At 46.0% G+C, this 19,706-nt stretch overlaps 1 protein-coding gene across 1 annotated transcript in view; it reads right to left on the reverse strand.

Moving 5' to 3' along the window:
• Positions 1 to 14,834, reverse strand: part of AATF (apoptosis antagonizing transcription factor) — a 201,177-nt gene extending 186,343 nt beyond the window's left edge. The window contains exon 1 of the mRNA XM_040337825.1: positions 14,693 to 14,834. Within this exon, the coding sequence (XP_040193759.1) occupies positions 14,693 to 14,777 (85 nt within the window). The 5' untranslated portion in view covers positions 14,778 to 14,834. The remainder of the gene's footprint in view (positions 1 to 14,692) is intronic.
• Positions 14,835 to 19,706: the final 4,872 nt, after the last annotated feature.

Genomic DNA, 19,706 nt, shown 5'->3' on the forward strand with positions numbered 1-19,706 from the left:
GTCAGAGCCAGTTCATTGAAATCAGATGGAAGTCAGACTTCAAGTCGCAAGTCAAAGTCAGATCCACAGTCGTGTCGTACCAGTGTGAACCCAGCCTGAGGCAGGGAATGCCCTGGATGCGCCCGATTGTGTGCTCATGTGACCACTTCCTTTCAGGTTCAATCTGAACCTAAGTTTGGACCAAACTTTTTTTTAACCCTAGTTCTAACCAGGGTGGATTTGATTTAAATCACTAGTAAAAAGGCTTGATTTAAATCATAATTTTTAAAGAGCAGCTGTCATCTCTGTCCCGTATCGGCTCCTCCTCTGACCTGCTGTTGATTCATCGACAGTCTCATTCACTTTAATGGGATAGCTGGTGATGCAGCAGTGACACAACAAGGTGAGGGACATAGAGGCAGCAGGTGAGTGGATGCCCACTAAAAGGCGCTGCCATGATGGTTTTGAAATGACAGGTGCTCTTTAAATGTAAGGACTTATTCTTGATGGTAGTTAGAATCTATAAGATTTGCAAACACAATTAAGTTTTCCTATTTTGAATAATAGGCGATCAGGTCAGTTAAACAGCGATATCGGAACTGATTCAATCAGTTTGTAGTGTACATAGTTTTGCAAAAAAATAGCATAAAGGAATATTCCTAAACTTCGTTGTAGCTCATGGCTATGGTAAAATTGTGTGAATATCACACAATGCAGTGCATGTTATCACAGCTTGCATTCATTGAATGAGTTTAGCAAAAATGTAAATATTGCAGAATATACAGCCTCATGCTACATTATTCAGCATGAAATGGAGCTTAGTTAACGAACGATTAATATATTTTAATTAGAAAACGATTTTTCAATAGTTTTTATGCCACAATTTGATTTAAAAAAACACACACACACACACACACACACACACACACATATATATATAAAAATATTTTGATTTTTTTTTTTTTAAATCATTGGTTCCAACCCCTTACCAATATATCAAATCTAAAAAAATAAATAAAAAATAAGTTTTGCCTTTGGTATACTTTAAGGATAACTGAATGGAAATTTTGGTGCCGAAACAGAAAATGCTGGATGCCAGTTTTAAAAAAATATTTATATATAAAATTGTAATATATTCAACTTTTAATATTATCCATTTAAATTAACATGAATTTATTGTTGGTCATTATTGGCACCTTTAGTGCAAGAAAAGCTTAAGAAAAATGCAGTCTCTGACCATCTCTTGCATCATGTCTGCAATCTCTTACTTAAAAACACACTGCTAATAGTATTAGCAAAAATAGGATTTTTTGTACTCACCGTAAAATCCTTTTCTCTGAGTCCATGGACGGACACAGCTCCTTAAATCTTGACAAATGAGTTATGTTCCCTGTTTACAGGAGAGGACTAGGCAGAAACATGTTGGATAATAAAATACATGTTACATTAACAGAGTTGAACAGCCCCGCCCAGGGGGCGGTCCCTCCAGACATAACCCTCCTCACTGCAGCATGCAGCCTTAGTTCGTAACGAGCAGTACAAACCTAAAAAAGGAGGGGTGGGTGCTGTGTCCGTCCATGGACTCAGAGAAAATGATTTTACGGCGAGTACAAAAAATCCTATTTTCTCTTATCGTCTATGGACGGACACAGCTCCTTAAATCTTGACAAGTGGGACGTCCGAAAGTAGTGTAAAAAACGAGGGGTGGGAAATATATCAGTAAAACCAATTTTAACTTCACCCCAAAACAAACAGAGCTCCTCAACGAAGGAGGTGCAACTTTAAACAGCCGCCTGCAAAAACTAGCGGCCGAAAAAAGCATCAGAAGATGCACTCACAGCAACCATGTAAATTCTGGAAAAAGCATGAACGGACGAGAAAGTTGCCGCCTCGCACACCTGCGAGACCGACGTATGATGTCGGGAAAAAAAACAGGAAGCACCAATTGCCCTAGTCGAAAGTGCCGTGACCGGAAAGGGGGGCCCGCCCCTTAAGAGCATAGACAGTCAGAACTCTGAAACGGATACGTAGCAGGCTGGTACACCAGCAAAGCGCGTACCACGCCTAAAGTATGAAAGACAACCTCCGTAGGATGCGCCGGCCGAGGACAGAAGGATGGAAGAACAATGTCCTTATTGCGGCGAAAGGCCGAAACCACCTAATCAATATGGAGGATCAAGCATGGCGGCTTGCAAGACAAGACCGCCAACTCAGAAACCCCTCTAACAGAGGTAAAGGCCACTAAAGGGGCCACCTTCTGAGATAGTGTCAAGAGAAAATCTCTCTGATGTTTCCAAAAGGAAGGTTCCTTCCTGAAGAACCGAGAGCACCAGAGTCAAAACTCATGGGGGGGAAGAGATGGGCCAAGAGGGTAAAGTATGTAACAAACCCCCTGCACACAAAAAGGGACCCACCAGGGAACGGGCTGCAAAAAGCAAATTTTTAGATCCGCTGTTAAAAACAGCAGGACCCTGGACACCGAGTACGTCACTCCATCCCTTCGCACCAAGAGATGTAGGCCTGCCGGGTGAGACTGTAGATCCTCTGGAAGAAGACTACCGTGCCCTCAGCATTGTTGAGATGACCGAGTCGGACAGACCCTGGTCACTTAAAGTCTGGCTTCCAATAGCCATGTTGAGCAAGTCAGTGACTGTACAACAGGAGGAAGTATAGGACCTCGAGACAGAGGGACCTCACGCCCTGGCAACCGCCAGGGTACCTCCGCTACCAGGTGCCCGATATTGGCGTACCAAGGACGCTGAGGTCAATCTGGAGCGATTAGAATCATCGGGATCTCCTCAGGCTCCACTCTGTGGAGCAGCCGAGGAAGCAACTACAATGGAGGAACGGCAAAAAGTCGCCGATACAGGGCCACCAGCGCGACTTACGCGTCTGTAACAGATCACTAGACCTGGCCCCTGCAAGGGAGCCAAAAAACCCCAAGCACAAAGACCAGTCGCCCCGGTCCAGCATCTGGCGACTCTAGTAGTCCGCCTGCCGGTATATGGCTGTGGCGTTGTCCGGCTGAAACCAGATCGGACGACCTTGCAACCTCCTCGACCACGAGGAGAAGCATAGCCTGGTCGCCTAAAATAGTAGGACAATGAACGGTAGACAGCACCTGGTATTCTCAGGCGGTCTCCCACCCAGGCACTAGCCAGGCCCAACCCTGGGTAGCTACTGAGACCAAACAAAAGCGGGCACATTCAGGTAGGTGTGGCCGTGGGTCTACGCAAGTCCAGCGACTTAGGGCCGACTGGACCCCCCAGGTTCACAACCCGTGAGGCTGGCATCCGTCGTAAACACCGACCACTGGAAGGAAGAAACAACTTCCCGGACCGAAGAGTCAGGGGGATCTCCGTCACCAACTCAGAGAGACTGACTAGGTGGCACACCGGAATCTGATGATTTCAGAGACAAGAGATTTTTACCACCTGGTCAGTATTTTCCGTGGAAAACCTGAGTGTGGAACTGGGCATACAGTACCACCTCGAAGTAGGCTACCCACAGGACCCAGACCAGCAGGCGCCCGGAGAGAAGACAGATTGCGTGATGCCAATACCTTCACCGCAGACTGAAGAGTCTGCAATTTCTCCAGGGGAAGAAGGACCTTCGCCACCGAGGAGTCCGGATCAACCCTAGATACTCCAACACTGAGTCGGAACCTAGCATGCCCAGGATTTGAACCCTGGGTCGCACACATGGAGGGCAGGCTTGTTGCCACTGAGCTACACCTTCTGGTCAAAATGTTTAACACCCACCCGAATCTTCGGAGGGTCTGAATGGGAATAACACATCCACTAGGTTGGAGACAGAAGCTGCTGTCAGAAGAAAGTCATCCAAGTAGCCAATGAGGCAAAGTCTCGCTGTCCCAACAAAGTTAGGATAAGTGCGAGCTCCCATCTGAAAACCCATGGTGCTGACGCCAGATCAAAAGGGAGGGCCACAGGCTGGCAGAGACCCTCTCTCACCACGAAGCACAGAAAAAAAAAAACACTGTGACATGCGCAAAACGGGACATGCATGTATGCGTCCCTGATGTCCGAGGACGCCAGGACGTCCCCCGGATGAAGCGCAGCTACCACCGAACGAATGGATTCCATGCGGAACTACCAGACGTTCACAAAAGGTATTTAGGGCCCGAGGCCCAAAGAAAACCCCAAACCTCTCGTCCTGCAGGAAAGGTAAAATTACCCCGCAGCTTAGCAAGTCCCACACTGCCCAAGGCAGACGGACGGGCCGGAGGAGGAAGACACGAGGAAATAACTTTGTTCTGTGGATACGAGGAAAGAACTTTGTTCTGTGGATAGGAGGAAACCCTATCTAGTACTCCGAAGAGACCACCTTGCAGACCCACTGGTCAGAGAGCAGGGAGGTTTCACTGAATTGTGAACTTGCAAGCCGCCCCTCCCAACCTAGAGACAGGGAGGGAAGGCTACATACATTGGCAGGATTTGGGTGCCGGCATGATCGGCTTACGCACCCAGGGACGGATTAGTCCCCCAGCTGGGCCTTTGACAGCCTGGGAGGGTTGCCCCTAAATAATACACACACATAGGGTGTATGTATATTATGTAGGTGTATGCGCACATGCCTTTGGAGGAAACCGGAGTACCCGGAGGAACCCACGCAGACACAGGGAGCGACAATGCAAGCTCCAGGCAGATTGGCGTCAGTTTCCGGATTCAAACCAATGACTCTCTTGCTGCCAAGTAATGGAGTTAACCACTACACCTCCGTGTGCATAAAACCATTCTGAAACAGAAGCCCTGGATAACAAGGGTGCAGCATTCAATGAAGCATCACAGACCTATATGAGGCCCTGGACCAGCTGGTCCTCTAGCCTAATAACTTTGGGAGAGAGTCGGTGCTCCTCCACTGTCTGGTGCAAAATGCTCACTCTGTGAGTTGTATACAGCACTAGGGGTCAGGACTATTCCAAGATGGCCACCGAGCGTTCAGAACGCGGCCACAGGAAAATGGCCGACCACAAGGTAAGCTGCGCCATAGCGCGGCTACGACAAAATGGCCGCCAATGAGAGTTTTCAATGCAATTGAAAAACTTCCCATAAAATGGCGTCAGCGCCGACTGAGACCCCAGAGTAGTGGCCACAATAGGCCGTAAGTCAGACCCCAGCATGGTAAACATGAAACGGGTCAGTACTTCGGATCTTCTATCAGTCAGATCCATACAAGTGGGGGTTCCCACAATAGGGAAAGTGGTCACCTATACATGACACCCGGAGGGTCCACCACCGGAGAAGAAGCCCATCTTTTGAAAAGGCTCTCCTCAAATGGGCACTGAACCGCCCGGCGGTGAGGTACTACAAAAGCCCTCAGCGGCTGTTCTCATTCCGCCTCTTAGAAATTATCAAAGAAGGGCACAGAAGGAAAAAACCTACACAGAGCGGTCTGATTTGTGTGGTCCAAAAAAGACTGAGCCCTCGGCGGAAACCCAGCTGCACTATCCAGCTTAAGAGAGTCCCTTGCAGCAGTGAGAAGCGCACCCATAAATGCCTTATCCTGCTTTTTTTTTTTTTTTTACTACCCCAGTACCCAGTCCATGGCTCCATAACAGAAAATTCCCCAGGGGATAACGGGGGAAGGGGGCACTCTTTTACCGCCCGTCCGCAGTCCACCCCCACCCTGGTACAAACGTGTCCAGGACTAACAATAAAACCTCTGTGGGAATCCCAGGTGCTAACACCTGCTGCCACCACCAGCATGTTGGGGAAGGACCCAGATACTGACTCCAAATATTAATAAAATTTACATAGTGTGTATGTATAATATGCACACCTGTCCTTACAAATAAACAAAAGCTCCTAGAGCCCTATTCAGGGCCTCTCACCCACTTGCTGCGCTGATCAGGGGTACCCAGGAGACTCACCTCAGGAGGAGACTGCCCAGCGCTGCCGTCCGCTCTCAGCACACAGTGCGAGAGGAAAGAACCGTGAGGTAACTGTGCGGCATCTGCAGGGACCTGTGTGCCAAATGGCGGCAAAATGCAGTGTTTAAACAGGAAAAGCCCCTCACAAGAAAGCTCCATACAAAAAAGAAAAAAAAACACAGGCCAGAAAACACAGTCCCCTCAGGAAGGCCCCCTCCCCCCTGACAGCGGCAATGTTAGCAATGCAGCAAATGGAAAGGAGCAGGGAAGGGAGGAGAAGAGGACCACCGAACCCCAGGAATGCCCAGCCGTACCAACCCCCCGAAGCGGGAGGGACTGTACTTACCTGTCCGAGCGAGGACTCGCTGACGCATTCCTGACAGAACTACAACCGCAATGGAGGTAGCTGTCGGCCGGGTCCACTGTGAGTGAGACAACACCACAGCCCAGTCATATGTGGACCTCGGAGCAAAGCTCACCGGCCACCGCAGGAGTCATGGGGTATGGCGTGGCAGACCCAGTCTTTTTGCAAAGGTGTGCCCACGCTTGCTGGTCGGACTGAGTAGACTACAAGGATCTATATTATCCAGCCTGTCTCTCAGCCGACAGTTGAAAGAAGATTCTTCAAGAAAAAGTAAAATAAAATAACATTTCTCCTCAGGGCGCAGGGCCCAAAGGGAGCCATACGTCCCTCTCCTTGCTTGGCAGAACGAAACTGAGGCTGCATGCTGCAGTGAGGAGGGTTATGTCTGGAGGGACCGCCCCCTGGGCGGGGCTGTTCAACTCTGTTAATGTAACATGTATTTAATTATCCAACATGTTTCTGCCTAGTCCTCTCCTGTAAACAGGGAACATAACCAACTTGTCAAGATTTAAGGAGCGGTGTCCGTCCATGGACGAAAAGAAAAATTTCCATTTGGTGCACCTCTAGGAGACATGATACAAGAGATCAACGCAGCCCCTCACCAGTGCCCGTGGGATGCAAACTGCCTGTGCCTGGATCAGAACGTTGATCTCCCGCTGTGTCACAGAGCGGATTTGAATTACCCGGCTGCAGTAACAATGTCCCACCTCCTGTGATACTGTCACACTGAATCAATGTCCAGGCATTGGATCAATCTGCTGTATATCACAGGAGGTGGAACATTGTTACTGCGACCCGGGCAATTCAGCTCCCTGATACAGGGAAATTGCCGTGCTGCAAGGAGGAGGAGGAGGGGGGGCAGGACCTTGAGCTACCAGGAAGAAACCCCACAATGGGTGGCACCCGGCGGAGTGGCCACCGCTACTGCGCAATTATCTGCATTTTATTTCTGCAATATGACGAAAACACAATTTTCAGCTATAATGTTTCGGCTTGCCGAAATTTCGGTGCACCTCTAAAATAATGTATACTTGAAGGGTAGGTTCACCCTCTATAACATGTTACAACCGTACTCCCCCCCACTCCGAGTCAGAGATCTCCCTGCACCCACTGTCACAATTTGGAAAAACACACAGCCGAGGTTCCACCCACCGTCTGCATCATTCATTCACAAAGTTCTGTGAATGGGGGAACTACAACTACCGCCAGCCATTGCGGCTGTCGGCTTGAAGTTCTCAATGAACTACCAAGGCGCTAATAACCAAGGAATGGGCAAGTGATCGTCTAACCACTTGACGCCATATCATCATGTACGTGATTGGCTTCAAAGTGGTTAATCCTGGGGTTATGGTTGCAGCTGTATGCCATAACCACAGTATTTTTTTTTTTAGAAACGGGGGATGCTTTTTCATCTAAAAGCAATCCTAGCTGATGATTAGCCGCTGGATTGCTTTTACAGGCAGCGTTCCTCTGGCTTATCCTAGAGATGACCAGAACATCCCTGATCATCTCTATGGTCTAAGAAACCGGAAGTGACGAGTATTTTGTCATTTCCACTTTCGGTCCCATGTAAACAGACCCTTACTGGCCAGTGAAAATAACTGATCAAACCGATTTCAAACTGGTTTGATCAGATGCTTTTAAGGGCAGAGGAGAGTCTAATAGGCCCCAGATGTCTCAGTAAAGAGTACCTGTCACTGCTCATGCTTATAATTAAAGAGACAGTGTAAGCAATTAAGTTTTTTAAATAAAATAAAGACATATGTGTTTGTGCCCCCATAGTGTAACAGTAGAAATAACCTACTGTCACAATTTAAAAAAAAAAAACATTTTCAATTACCTGCAAAAAGATGTGTGTTCAGGTGACAACCCCTTAATCAGGGTCTGAGATGGGCAGCACAGTGGTGTAGTGGGTAGCACTTTCATCTAGCAAAAGGGTCGCTGGTTCGAATCCCAACCATGACACTATCTGCCTGGAGTTTGCATGCTCTCCCTGTGCCTGCGTGGGTTTACTCCAGGTACTCCGGTTTCCTCCCACACTCCAAAGACATGCTTGTAGGTTAATTGGATCCTGTCTAAATTGGCCCTAGTATGTATATGTACGACGGTGAGTTAGGGACCTTAGACTAAGTTCCTTGAGGGCAGGGACTGATGTGAATGTACAATACATACAGTGGGGCAAAAAAGTATTTAGTCCCCACCAATTGTGCAAGTTCTCCCGTGTAAAAAGAGGAGAGAGGCCTGTAATTGTCATCATAGGTATACCTCAACTATGAGAGACAACATGTGGAAACAATCACATTGTCTGATTTGGAAAGAATGTATTTGCAAATTATGGTGGAAAATAAGTATTTGGTCAATATGAAAAGTTCATCTCAATATTTTGTTATATATCCTTTGTTGGCAATGACAGAGGTCAAAGGTTTTCTGTAAGTCTTCACAAGGTTGTCACACACTGTTGCTGGTATGTTGGCCCATTCCTCCATGCAGATCTCCTCTAGAGCAGTGATATTTTGGGGCTGTTGCTGGGCAACACAGACTTTTAACTCCCTCCAAAGGTTTTCTATGGGGTTGAGATCTGGAGACTGGCTAGGCCAGTGCAGGACCTTGAAATGCTTCTTATGAAGCCACTCCTTCGTTGCCTGGGCGGTGTGTTTGCGATCATTGTCATGCTGAAAGACCCATCCACGTTTCATTTTCAATGCCCTTGCTGATGGGAGGAGGTTTGCACTCAAAATCTCACGATACATGGCCCCATTCATTCTTTCATGTACTGTTCCCTTTGCAGAGAAACATCCCCAAAGCATGATGTTGCCACCCCCATGCTTCACAGTAGGCATGGTGTTCTTTGTTTGCAACTCAGCATTCTCTCTCCTCCAAACACGACGAGTTGTGTTTCTACCAAACAGTTCTACTTTGGTTTCATCTGACCATATGACATTCTCCCAATCCTCTTCTGGATCATCCAAATGCTCACTAGCAAACCTCAGACGGGCCCAGACATGTACTGGCTTAAGCAGGGGGACACATCTGGCACTGCAGGATCTGAGTCCCTGGCGGCATAGTGCGTTACTGATGGTAGCCTTTGTTACGTTGGTCCCAGCTCTCTGCAGGTCATTCACTAGGTCTCCCCGTGTGGTTCTGGGATTTTTGCTCACCGTTCTTGTGATCAGTTTGACCCCATGGGTTGAGATCTTGCGTGGAGCCCCAGATCGAGGGAGATTATCAGCGGTCTTGTATGTCTTCCATTTTCTAATTATTGCTTCCACAGTTGATTTCTTAACACCAAGCTGCTTGCCTATTGCAGATTCAGTCTTCCCAGCCTGGTGCAGGTCTACAATTGTGTTTCTGGTGTCCTTCGACAGCTCTTTGGTCTTCACCATAGTGGAGTTTGGAGTGCGACTGTTTGAGGTTGTGGACAAGTATATTTTATAATGATAACAAGTTCAAACAGGTGCCATCAATGCAGGTAATGAGTGGAGGACAGAGGAGACTCAGGAGAAGATACAGGTCTGTGAGAGCCATAAATCTTGCTACGGTAGTTTGTAGAGGAGACCAAATACTTATTTTCCACCATCATTTCCAAATAAATTCTTTCCAAATTGAATTTGTTTCCACATTTTGTCTCTCATAGTGGAGGTGTACATATGACGACAATTACAGTCCTCTCTCATCTTTTTAAGTGGGAGAACTTGCACAATTGGTGGCTGACTAAATACTTTTTTGCCCCACAGTATGTAAAGTGCTGCGTAAATTAACAGTGCTATAGAAGTAAATAAAAATATGCCAATGCTATATGTAAACATAAATCTGCTATACAGATATGATATGCAATTGTGTAAATTATGTACAAAGTGCCAAGTTATTCTGTAATATGAAAAACAGTGCTGGTTGTTATGCAGTATTGCAAACTTAAAAATTATGCCTTGCTATTCAGTCCATATGCAAAAAAAAGTAATAAATTGAGAATATAAAAAAATATATAAAAAAAATTAAATTTTAAAAAAAGTGACAAGTGCTCTTCAAACGTGTTCCTTTGTACTTATTACAGTGCCCCCTTTAGGTAATGCACTCACCAGAATTACTCCCCCCTCGCAGGGGTATCTCACTTTTACAGTATACTTACCTCAGATCGAAACTGTTGCAGTGGCCAGTGTTAATTTTGGCGACTAAAACATTTTAGTCGACTACCTTAAAGCGGGAGTTCACCCGAAATTTTTTTTAACCTTAGGCCCCATACACACGAGAGGATTTATCCGCAGATACGGTCCAGCGGACCGTTTCCACGGATAAATCCTCTCAAAGATTTCCGCAGATTTCGATGCGATGGAGTGTACACACCATCGCATTGAAATCCGCGCGGAAATCCTCTGGCGATGACGTGTCGCGCCGTCGCCGCGATTATGACGCGGCGACGGGCGCGACGCTGTCATATAAGGAATTCCACGCATGCGTCAAATCATTATGACGCGTGCGGGGAATCCCTTTGGACGAATGGATCCGGTAAGTCTGTACAGACGAGCGGATCCATCCGTTGGAATGGATTCCAGCAGATGGATTTGTGGTGCATCACAGCAAATATCCGATCTGCTGGAATCCATCCCAGAGGAGATTTCTCCGCGGAAACAGATCCGCTGGCGTGTACACACCATAGGATCTATCCGCAGAAACCCATTTGCTGGGATTTATCTGCGGATGGATTCTATCGTGTGTACGGGGCCTTAGATTGAGACTCATTTTGTGAAGGGGAATCGGGTAGTTTTTTTAAAATCGAAGCAGTACTTACCGTTTTAGAGAGCGATCTTCTCCGCCGCTTCCGTGTATGGTCTTCGGGACTGGGCGTTCCTATTTGATTGACAGGCTTCCTACAGGCATCCGACGGTCGCATACATCGCGTCACGAGTAGCCGAAAGAAGCCGAACGTCGGTGCGGCTCTATACGCACCGACGTTCGGCTACTTTCGGAAAATCGTGACGCGATAGATGCAACCGTCGGAAGCCTGTCGGAAGACTGTCAATCAAATAGGAACGCCCAGTGCCAAAGACCATACCCGGAAGCGGCGGAGAAGATCGCTCTCTAAAACGGTAAGTACGGCTTCGATTTTAAAAAAAACACCCGATTCTGCTTCACAAAATGAGCCTCAATCTAATGTTAAAAATTAACTTTTCGGGTGAACCTCCACTTTAATACCATTTTAAATCGACTAAAATTAAAACAATTGCGATGACTAAAATACTACTAAAACTAAAATGGCATTTTAGTAAAGAGACTAATGCCGCGTACACACGGTCGTTTTTCGGCATTAAAAAGAAATGACGTTTTTCAGCATGTCCAAAAAACGAAATTTTTCCAACTTCATCATTAAAAACGATGTTGCCTACACACCATCGTTTTTGAAAAATTATGAACAAAGCGCGGTGACGTACAACACATACGACGGCACTCTGAAGGGGAAGTTCTATTCGCCTTTGGGCTGCTTTTAGCCGATTCCTTGTTAGTAAAAGACGATTCGCGCTTTTTTGTCTGTTACAGCGTGATGAATGTGCTTACTTCATTATGAATGGTAGTTTTACCAGAACGAGCACTTCCGTCTGCTTCTGGGCATGCGCGGGGTTTAAAACGTCATTTTAGCCCACACACGATCATTTTTTACAACCCGAAAAACGACATTTTAAAAAACTAAGTTAAAAAATGCAGCATGTTCATACCTCAGTACCATAAATAATAACATACAGTGGTACCTTGGATTACAAGCATAATCCGTTCCAGGAGAATGTGAGTGGAGCTACCCGGAAGCCGGAAGCCGGGTAGTGAAACAAAAGTGCGAGTGGAAAATTAGGTCTTGCAAGCTGGGCTGCCTGCCTGGGAGAGGGGGAGCACCGCCAGCGGGGTTGATCGTGAACATGGAGGAAGAGGAGAGCCGTTGGATAGCACGCTAATACGGCGCTTACATGATGTCTCCGCTCTGCTCCACACAGCCCCGCCTCCTCCTGACCTGCAGAGACAGGGGCTGAGTCGAGCAGCTATCCCACGGCTCTCCTCTTCCTCCATGCTTACAATCCACCCCGCCGGCGGTGCTCTCCCAGGCAGGCAGCCCAGCTCGCAAGAACTCATTTTCCAGCAAAGCGGAGACAATCATAATGTAAGTGCCAGTAACAGCGTGCTATCCCACGGCTCTCCTCTTCCTCCAGCAATGCATTCCTCGGCCCAGGCGAGGTTGCAATGGGCACAGTATGGCTGCAATGGGCACAGTATGGCTGCAACGGGCACAGTATGGCTGCAACGGGCACAGTGTGGCTGCAACGGGCACAGTGTGGCTACAGCAGGGCTGTAATGGGCACAGTGGGGCTGTAATGGGCACAGTGGGGCTGCAACGGGCACAGTGGGGCTGCAACGGGCACAGTGGGGCTGCAATGATTGGTGCACAGTGGGGCTGCAATGGTGGGCACAGGTGAGGCTGCACTGATAAAGTTGTTGTTAATATTTATTTTTGTAACTTAGTTTTGCATAAAACATTTAAAGCGGAGGTTCACCCTAAAAAAATTATCTACCATCCCAACCAGCATACTTGCGTCAGCTACAGTATGCTTTTTTTTTTTTCGCTGTACTTACCGTTTAATTGTTGATTTTCTTTTCTTCTTCCCGCAGGGAAATAGGCGTTCCTATGAAGGGGCGAAGATGATTGACGTGCGGCTACAGCGCGTCACACTTTCCGAAAATAGCTGGACTAGGACTCGGCTCTTCACGGCGCTATACGGCGCTTGCGCACAGACTAGGAGCTGACTATGCAGGCGCCGTATATAGCCGAGTCCTAGGTCGGCTATTTTTGGAAAGCGTGACGCGCTGTAGCCGCACGTCAATCATCTACGCCCCTTGATAGGAACACCTATTCCACGCGGGAAGAAAAAAAGAAAATCAACAATTAAACGGTAAGTACAGCGGGGAAAAAAAGCATACTGTAGGTGACGCAAGTATGCTGGATGGGATGGTAGATAATTTTTTTAGGGTGAACCTCCGCTTTAAGTGTCATTTCATGAGATAATTTATGAGGGCGTGTCTAGGGGCGGGGCATGGTAGGGGTTGAGTGGGGCACTGGTGGCGAGGAACCTTTGAGGCCTGGCTAGTAGCTCAGGACTTGAAATTTTGAACCCTGATTGTACACACAATGGCCCGGATTCTAGCACCTCGGCGCATAGTTATGCCGGCGTATCGAATAGACGCTGCGCAGAGCGGCGAGCACAGTATTCACAAAGCACTTGCTCCCAACGTTGCGCCAGCGTAACGTTAATTCTTCGGCGTAAGCCGGCCTAATTCAAAGTAGGTTGAAGTGGGCGTGATCCATTTAAATGAACCGTGACCCCATGCAAATGATGGGCCGAACGAACGGCGCCGTCCCGTGGACGCATCCCAGTGCGCATGCTCAGAATCACGTCGGAAATACTCCCTAAGATACGTCGAATCACTGCCTACGACGTGAACATAACCTATGCCCAGCCCTATTCACGTACTACTACGTAAACGACGCAACATACGACGGCTGGTCCATACCTTAACATGACTTACACCTGCTTTATGAGGCTTAACTTTACGCCGGACGTACGACTTACGTAAACCGCATATATTAATGCGCCGGGCGCAAGTACGTTCGTGAATCGGCGTATCTCACTCATTTGCATATTTGAATCGTAAATCAATGGGAGCGCCCCTTGCGGCCAGCGTAAATATGCGCCCAGGATACGACGGCATAGGAAAGTTACGTCGGTCGGAGGAAGAATATTTTCATGCGTATCTAGTTCTATGGGCACGGCGCATAGATACTCGGGCGCACATTAACACTTACGCGGCGTAAGTGCTACGAGAATCCGGGCCAATAAAATCTTTTGACAAGGAAATTTGCTGCCAAACTTAACACGGCTATGACCGCCAACATGTCTCGCGGGCTCCGGCACTGTGATTGGCCAGAGCCACAATAACACCATTCCTGCGCATGCAAGTGGAAGCCGTCAGTTACGGCTCGAGTGGGTCATTTCTTCAGTGTGCACGCATCAATAACATAGGCACAAGCGTATATGGTAAATATCTCCCAAACTGCGCAGGTTTGGGAGATATTTACAGTACCTACAGGTAAGCCTTGTGCTTATCTGTAGGTACAAATGGTGCAACTAGGTTTACAACCACTTTAATGGCATAACATCACTTGCTAATGCCAACACTGGACTGGACTGTCTGCATTATGAACTCCGCAGCAGCTAGTAGCATGGCTGGGTTGAAACCCTATGTAGAGCCATAACATAGAGAAAATAACGAGCGTCCCCTCAGCACATGTTCGCTGCCGCTGGCTGAAAAGTGCTGTTGCTAGGCATACCCAGCACACGTGACTGCCCTCAACTAGCCACCCTTTCCCTCCCAGAGAGACTTATGTTGTCGCCGGTGTAAATAAACTAAAAAGAATCTCTCACCTTCGTCCCCATCATCTTCGGGGTCCCAAAATCGCGGTTGGGGGTTCAGCAAACTCTCCAACTCCTGCGACAAGGGCGCCGCCATTTTCCTGAAGCACGCCGACAAAGAATACGCCCCTTTTAAGATGACGTCACCGGTCGCTTCACTTCCGCACTAATATCTCAGTAGAGTTTACACAAGAGGGCAATGTGTTGCTGGCTGTAGAGCGGTGGCTTCGTGGACCGTGTGTGTGATAGGGAGAGACATAGTGAAACGTGTGCTAGACGCTGAGACTGTGTACCTCAGGGTTTACTGCTCAGTCCATTCTAATACTTGTATGTCCTTGTACTGTGAGGAGCACTTACTCTTTAATGAATGAGATGTGTCTGCTTGTGAAATAACACCACACAATTGTGAGGTAGCACGAGAAGTCTGACGTTGGCCATACATGAGGGAAATTTCAGTAATTTTAAGAAAAAAAGTAAAGAAGGTTCTAAGAATTTTTTTTTTTCTTATAATCATTAGTGGATCAGTCGTCTTTTCTTTTCAACCTCAATCTAGAGAAATTTTGAGGGAGCAGATAGTAATATGTTCATTCGAGAATTTTTTACCAGTGTATGTGGTTTATGTTCGATAATGTCCATTCATTCCAAAGTCAAATGTTACGGGTGCTTTCACACCTGAGCGTAGCATCTTCAAAGCATTTTTTTTGCACATTTTATGCACAATTTTGGTGTATTTTTGTGTGTTTTTAATTATATAGCTTTTTTTATTAGTCAATAGAGCAAAATATGTTGCATTATTTGTTACTAGATTTTTCAGCTTTTATTTTTATTTTTTTATTATTATTATTCATTAGGGTAGACGGTTAGAGTTAAAGGGTAAGGTGACCAGATTTTTAAAATGAAATCAGGGGACATATTTTTTTTTTACTAGTAATGGCGGCAATCAGCGACTCTCTGCCCACCCCCGCCTCCTCACAGTCTGTCAAGTCTTACTCTCCGGGCCCCAGCTATTACTGGGTGGGGTGTGGAGGAAGATCACTCCGCCAGGGAAGCCAAGGAGATAAACAGGCAGGTGGCTGGCTGAGACGTGAGCCAGAAGAACATGCGAGCAGGGATGAATGGGCATGCACCCGAAACTGAAGAAATATTCATTCTGACCAGCACATGATCATCAGAAAGGGGAACAGATAATGGAAAAAAATAGGTGTAATTCTGATTTATTTATTTTTTAATTTTTTTATTCTGCACTGACTGTCTTTGAAATTGCCCAAGCCCCTGTTCAAATCGAATCCGGGTACAAAACTGGGGACAGACTTGGTCAGGGGACAGTGTCCTCAATCTGGGGACTGTCCCCTGAAACCGGGGATGTCTGGTCACCCTATTAAAGGGCTTGTAAAGGTTTACATTTTTTTTTTTTAAATAGCAAACATGTCATACTTACCTCCACTGTGCAGTTCGTTTTGCACAGAGTGGCCCCCGATCCTCGTCTTCTGGAGTCCCTCGGCGGCTGTCTCGGCTCCTCCCCAGCTAACCCCCCTGAGAAGCACTTTCCCAAGGGAGTTAGGTAAGTAAATGGGGGGCTGAGGGGGCCTGTAAGCATCGGATGTTTTTTCACCTTAAAGCAGAGGTCCACACAAAAAGTGAACCTCTGCTTTTCGGAACCCTCCGGTGTCACATTTGGCACCTTTCAGGGGGGAGAGGGGTGCAGATACCTCTATAATATAGGTATTTGCATCCACTTCCGGGCATAGACAGCCAAAGTATCTGCGGGAGTCTACGTCACATCTGGGAGACAGAAGACAGGAGGGACCATTTTGATTGCATAGGATGCATTAAGGTGACAAAAAAACACGAACCTTTACAACCCCTCTTTACAACTCCTAATCCTTCAAAAAATAATAAACACCCTAACACAAAATAAATACATAAATTATTATTATTATTATTTTTTTGTTCGGGTATTTATTTTATTATTACTGCCTGTGCACAATTATTAGGCAAATTGTGTTTTTGAGGATTCATTTAATTATTGAACAACTACAGTGCTCTCAGTCAATCCAAAATGTTAATAAACCTCAAACCTGAATATTTAACCACAAGGCCCTTTCACCCCCTTCCTGCCCAGGCCAATGTTCAGTTTTTAGTGCTGTCGCACTTTGAATGAAAATTGTGTGGTTATGTAACACTGTACCCATATGACATTTTTATATATTTTTTCCCACAAATAGAGGTTTCTTTTGGAGGTATTTAACTACTTTAGAACCGGCTGCCGTCATTTGACAGTGGCACAATGGCTCTCCTGCTCAAATCACTGTAGGCTTAAGGCGAGTGGCGCAGGCTCAGTTGTGGGCGTGTGCTTTCAAGTCGGGAGGACTCGGTTTCCTATGGCAGCCCAAAATTGCCTTTTACACAGGCAGAACGGGGAGATGCCTATATAACAAGGCATTTCCTCGTTCTGACAGGTGACATGACAGGGATACACAGTTCCCAGTGGTCAGGAACAGTGATTGCTGTCATGTCCCAGTAAGCCCACCCCCCCCACAGTTAGAAACAATCATTGGGAACACAGTTAACCCCTTGATCGCCATTTAGTGTTAACCCCTTCCCTGCCAGTGACATTTATACAGTAATCAGTGCATTTTTATAGCACCAATCGCTGTATAAATGGTCCAAAAAAAGTGTCCAATCTGTCTGCCGCAATGTTGCAGTCCTGCTAAAAATCGCTGATCACTGTCATTACTAGAAAAAAAAAGTATAATAATGCCATAAATCTATTCCTTATTTTGTATATAATTTTTGCGCAAACCAATCATATTGATTGATTGATCATATATTACGCATATTGCGATTTTTTTTTACCAAAAAGATGTAGAAGAATACATATTGGCCTAAACTGATGAAGAAATTTAAAAAATAAAAAGAATTGTGGGATGTTTACTATAGTAAAAAATATTGTTTAAAAAAAAATTGTTGCTCTTTTTTTGTTTATAACGCAAAAAAAAAAAAAAAACGCAGAGATGATCAAATACCACCAAAAGAAAGCTCTATTTGTGTGGAAAAAGGGACGTCAATTTTGTTTGGGTACAAAGTCACGCGTCTGCGTAATTGTCAGTTAAAGCAACGCAGTGCCGAATTGCAAAAACTGCTCTGGTCATTAAGGGGGTAAAACCTTCCGGGGGTGAAGTGGTTAATCAATTATATGCACTAATAGTGACAGTGAGTGGGTGGAGAAGATCCCCATGTTTCTAATGGAAAGTGCAAAAGGGCCATTAGTTTCATTGGTAGAGGCACCCAATGTGGTTTTTAAACTGATAGGCACGCGTTGTCTGCTTTAGCAAAACATCCAATTACTTTATTTCTCCAAATAAAACACTTTTCGTGGCTTGAGGCCGGATTCACACTTGTGCAGTGCGAATTTCAGCTCTCTTATCTCTGCAGAGAGATAAGAGAACTGTTCAGCAGATCATCTCCATTTTAGCTGCGAATTTGGAGACCTGGGAGAGGGGAGGGGGGAAGTGTATTGAGGTGAATGAGAGAAATCCTGAAGAGAAATGAACACATCTGTGAATTAGATGCGTACCCATAGAAGATAATGGGCCTGAATTCGCACCTGAGCCACACTGCAATGCCTAGAAAATGCACACGTTTTTTTTTCGGCAATGCGCAGTGTGAATGCATCGCACATATGTGAACCAGCCTCATTGAAATCAATGTATTTTATAATGTTATGCGAATTGAAATTGGTTTAAGCCACAAAGCCAATTCGCATAGGTGTGAACCCCGCCTTAAGTTGCCACTTCCCCAGATCAAAGTGATAAAATTAGTATCTAGGAATAGCTGGTAGTGAGATCCACTTGGACAATATTCTTTATTGGCCCCTAGGTGTAATGTGGAACTTGTGGCAGGGAAGTCATCTAGGTGGGTCACATGTAATATTATAATGCCACAAAACGCATTTTATTTGGTGGAATAAAGTAATTGGATGTTTTACTTAAGCAGAGGACTCGTGCCTAACCAGTGAAAAGTAACATAAAGAGAACCAAAAAGGGGGTCCAAGGGTGGCCTGCTGGTATTTACATGATTGTCCAATTACGCACACACACACAAAATTTTTATATATAAACTTTTATTGTACAGCAATGGAAAAAGATTAGAAACATAATTGGATCCACATATAAAAAACATACAGAAAAAGGAAGAATTACTGTCCAATGCAATGGTTCAATTACACGTTTCGCAGTAACATGCCGCTTCTTCAGATTGCCAAATATGCTTGAGCCGCTGCCTAAACTACCAAAAGCTATATGTATATCAAAAAGTGCCTGCCTCACAATTTTCAGCTACAGTGATTATGTCCTCACAAGCCAAAGATGAAGAGACAAAACACAGTCCCCACCCTTAAATAGTCTCTGGGCCTCTGGGGGACCCACCCACCAAATCCTAAAAAAGCAGGCATTCGCCACACCTGCAGCAAATGCCCCATGCGGATAGGGGGAGTCCCTTCCCCGTCAGACAAAGACAAGTACCAAAAGAACTCAAAGAAACATGGCTGCTCTAGGAGGAGGACGACAGCTCTGCACATGGCCGCAAATGCCCTTCTCTTTCAGAGAAGGCCTGCTCTATAACCACGTGATCACAAGATGGCGCCGCAAACAGGAAGTAAAAGCGGTGAAACCACAATTAAAAAATTGACAAAACAGAAGAAGATGACTACAAAGCCATGCAAAAAATAAATAAAAATATTTACTTATTCATTTCTGCACACTTCGTACCCCAAAAGGGAATAATCCCAAGGCGAACAAAAAACAAAAGGAAAGTGAAGGGGCTTCCATTCTCAAAAAATCCCAATGACATATCATAGTGCTGAGAATATTGGTCATATACTAGTATAACCCCTATTTAAACATATTACCCCACACTGCCTAAACCTGAAGATATGTACGTCATCATGTCTCTATCAGAAATGGTGCAAAGCTCAAAGAATCATTCAAACCAGGGAGAACAGTGTTCTGTAGCCTATGTATCCACC

This window comes from Rana temporaria, chromosome 2 (assembly GCF_905171775.1).
Source record: "Rana temporaria chromosome 2, aRanTem1.1, whole genome shotgun sequence".
Classification (NCBI taxonomy): Eukaryota; Metazoa; Chordata; class Amphibia; order Anura; family Ranidae; genus Rana; species Rana temporaria.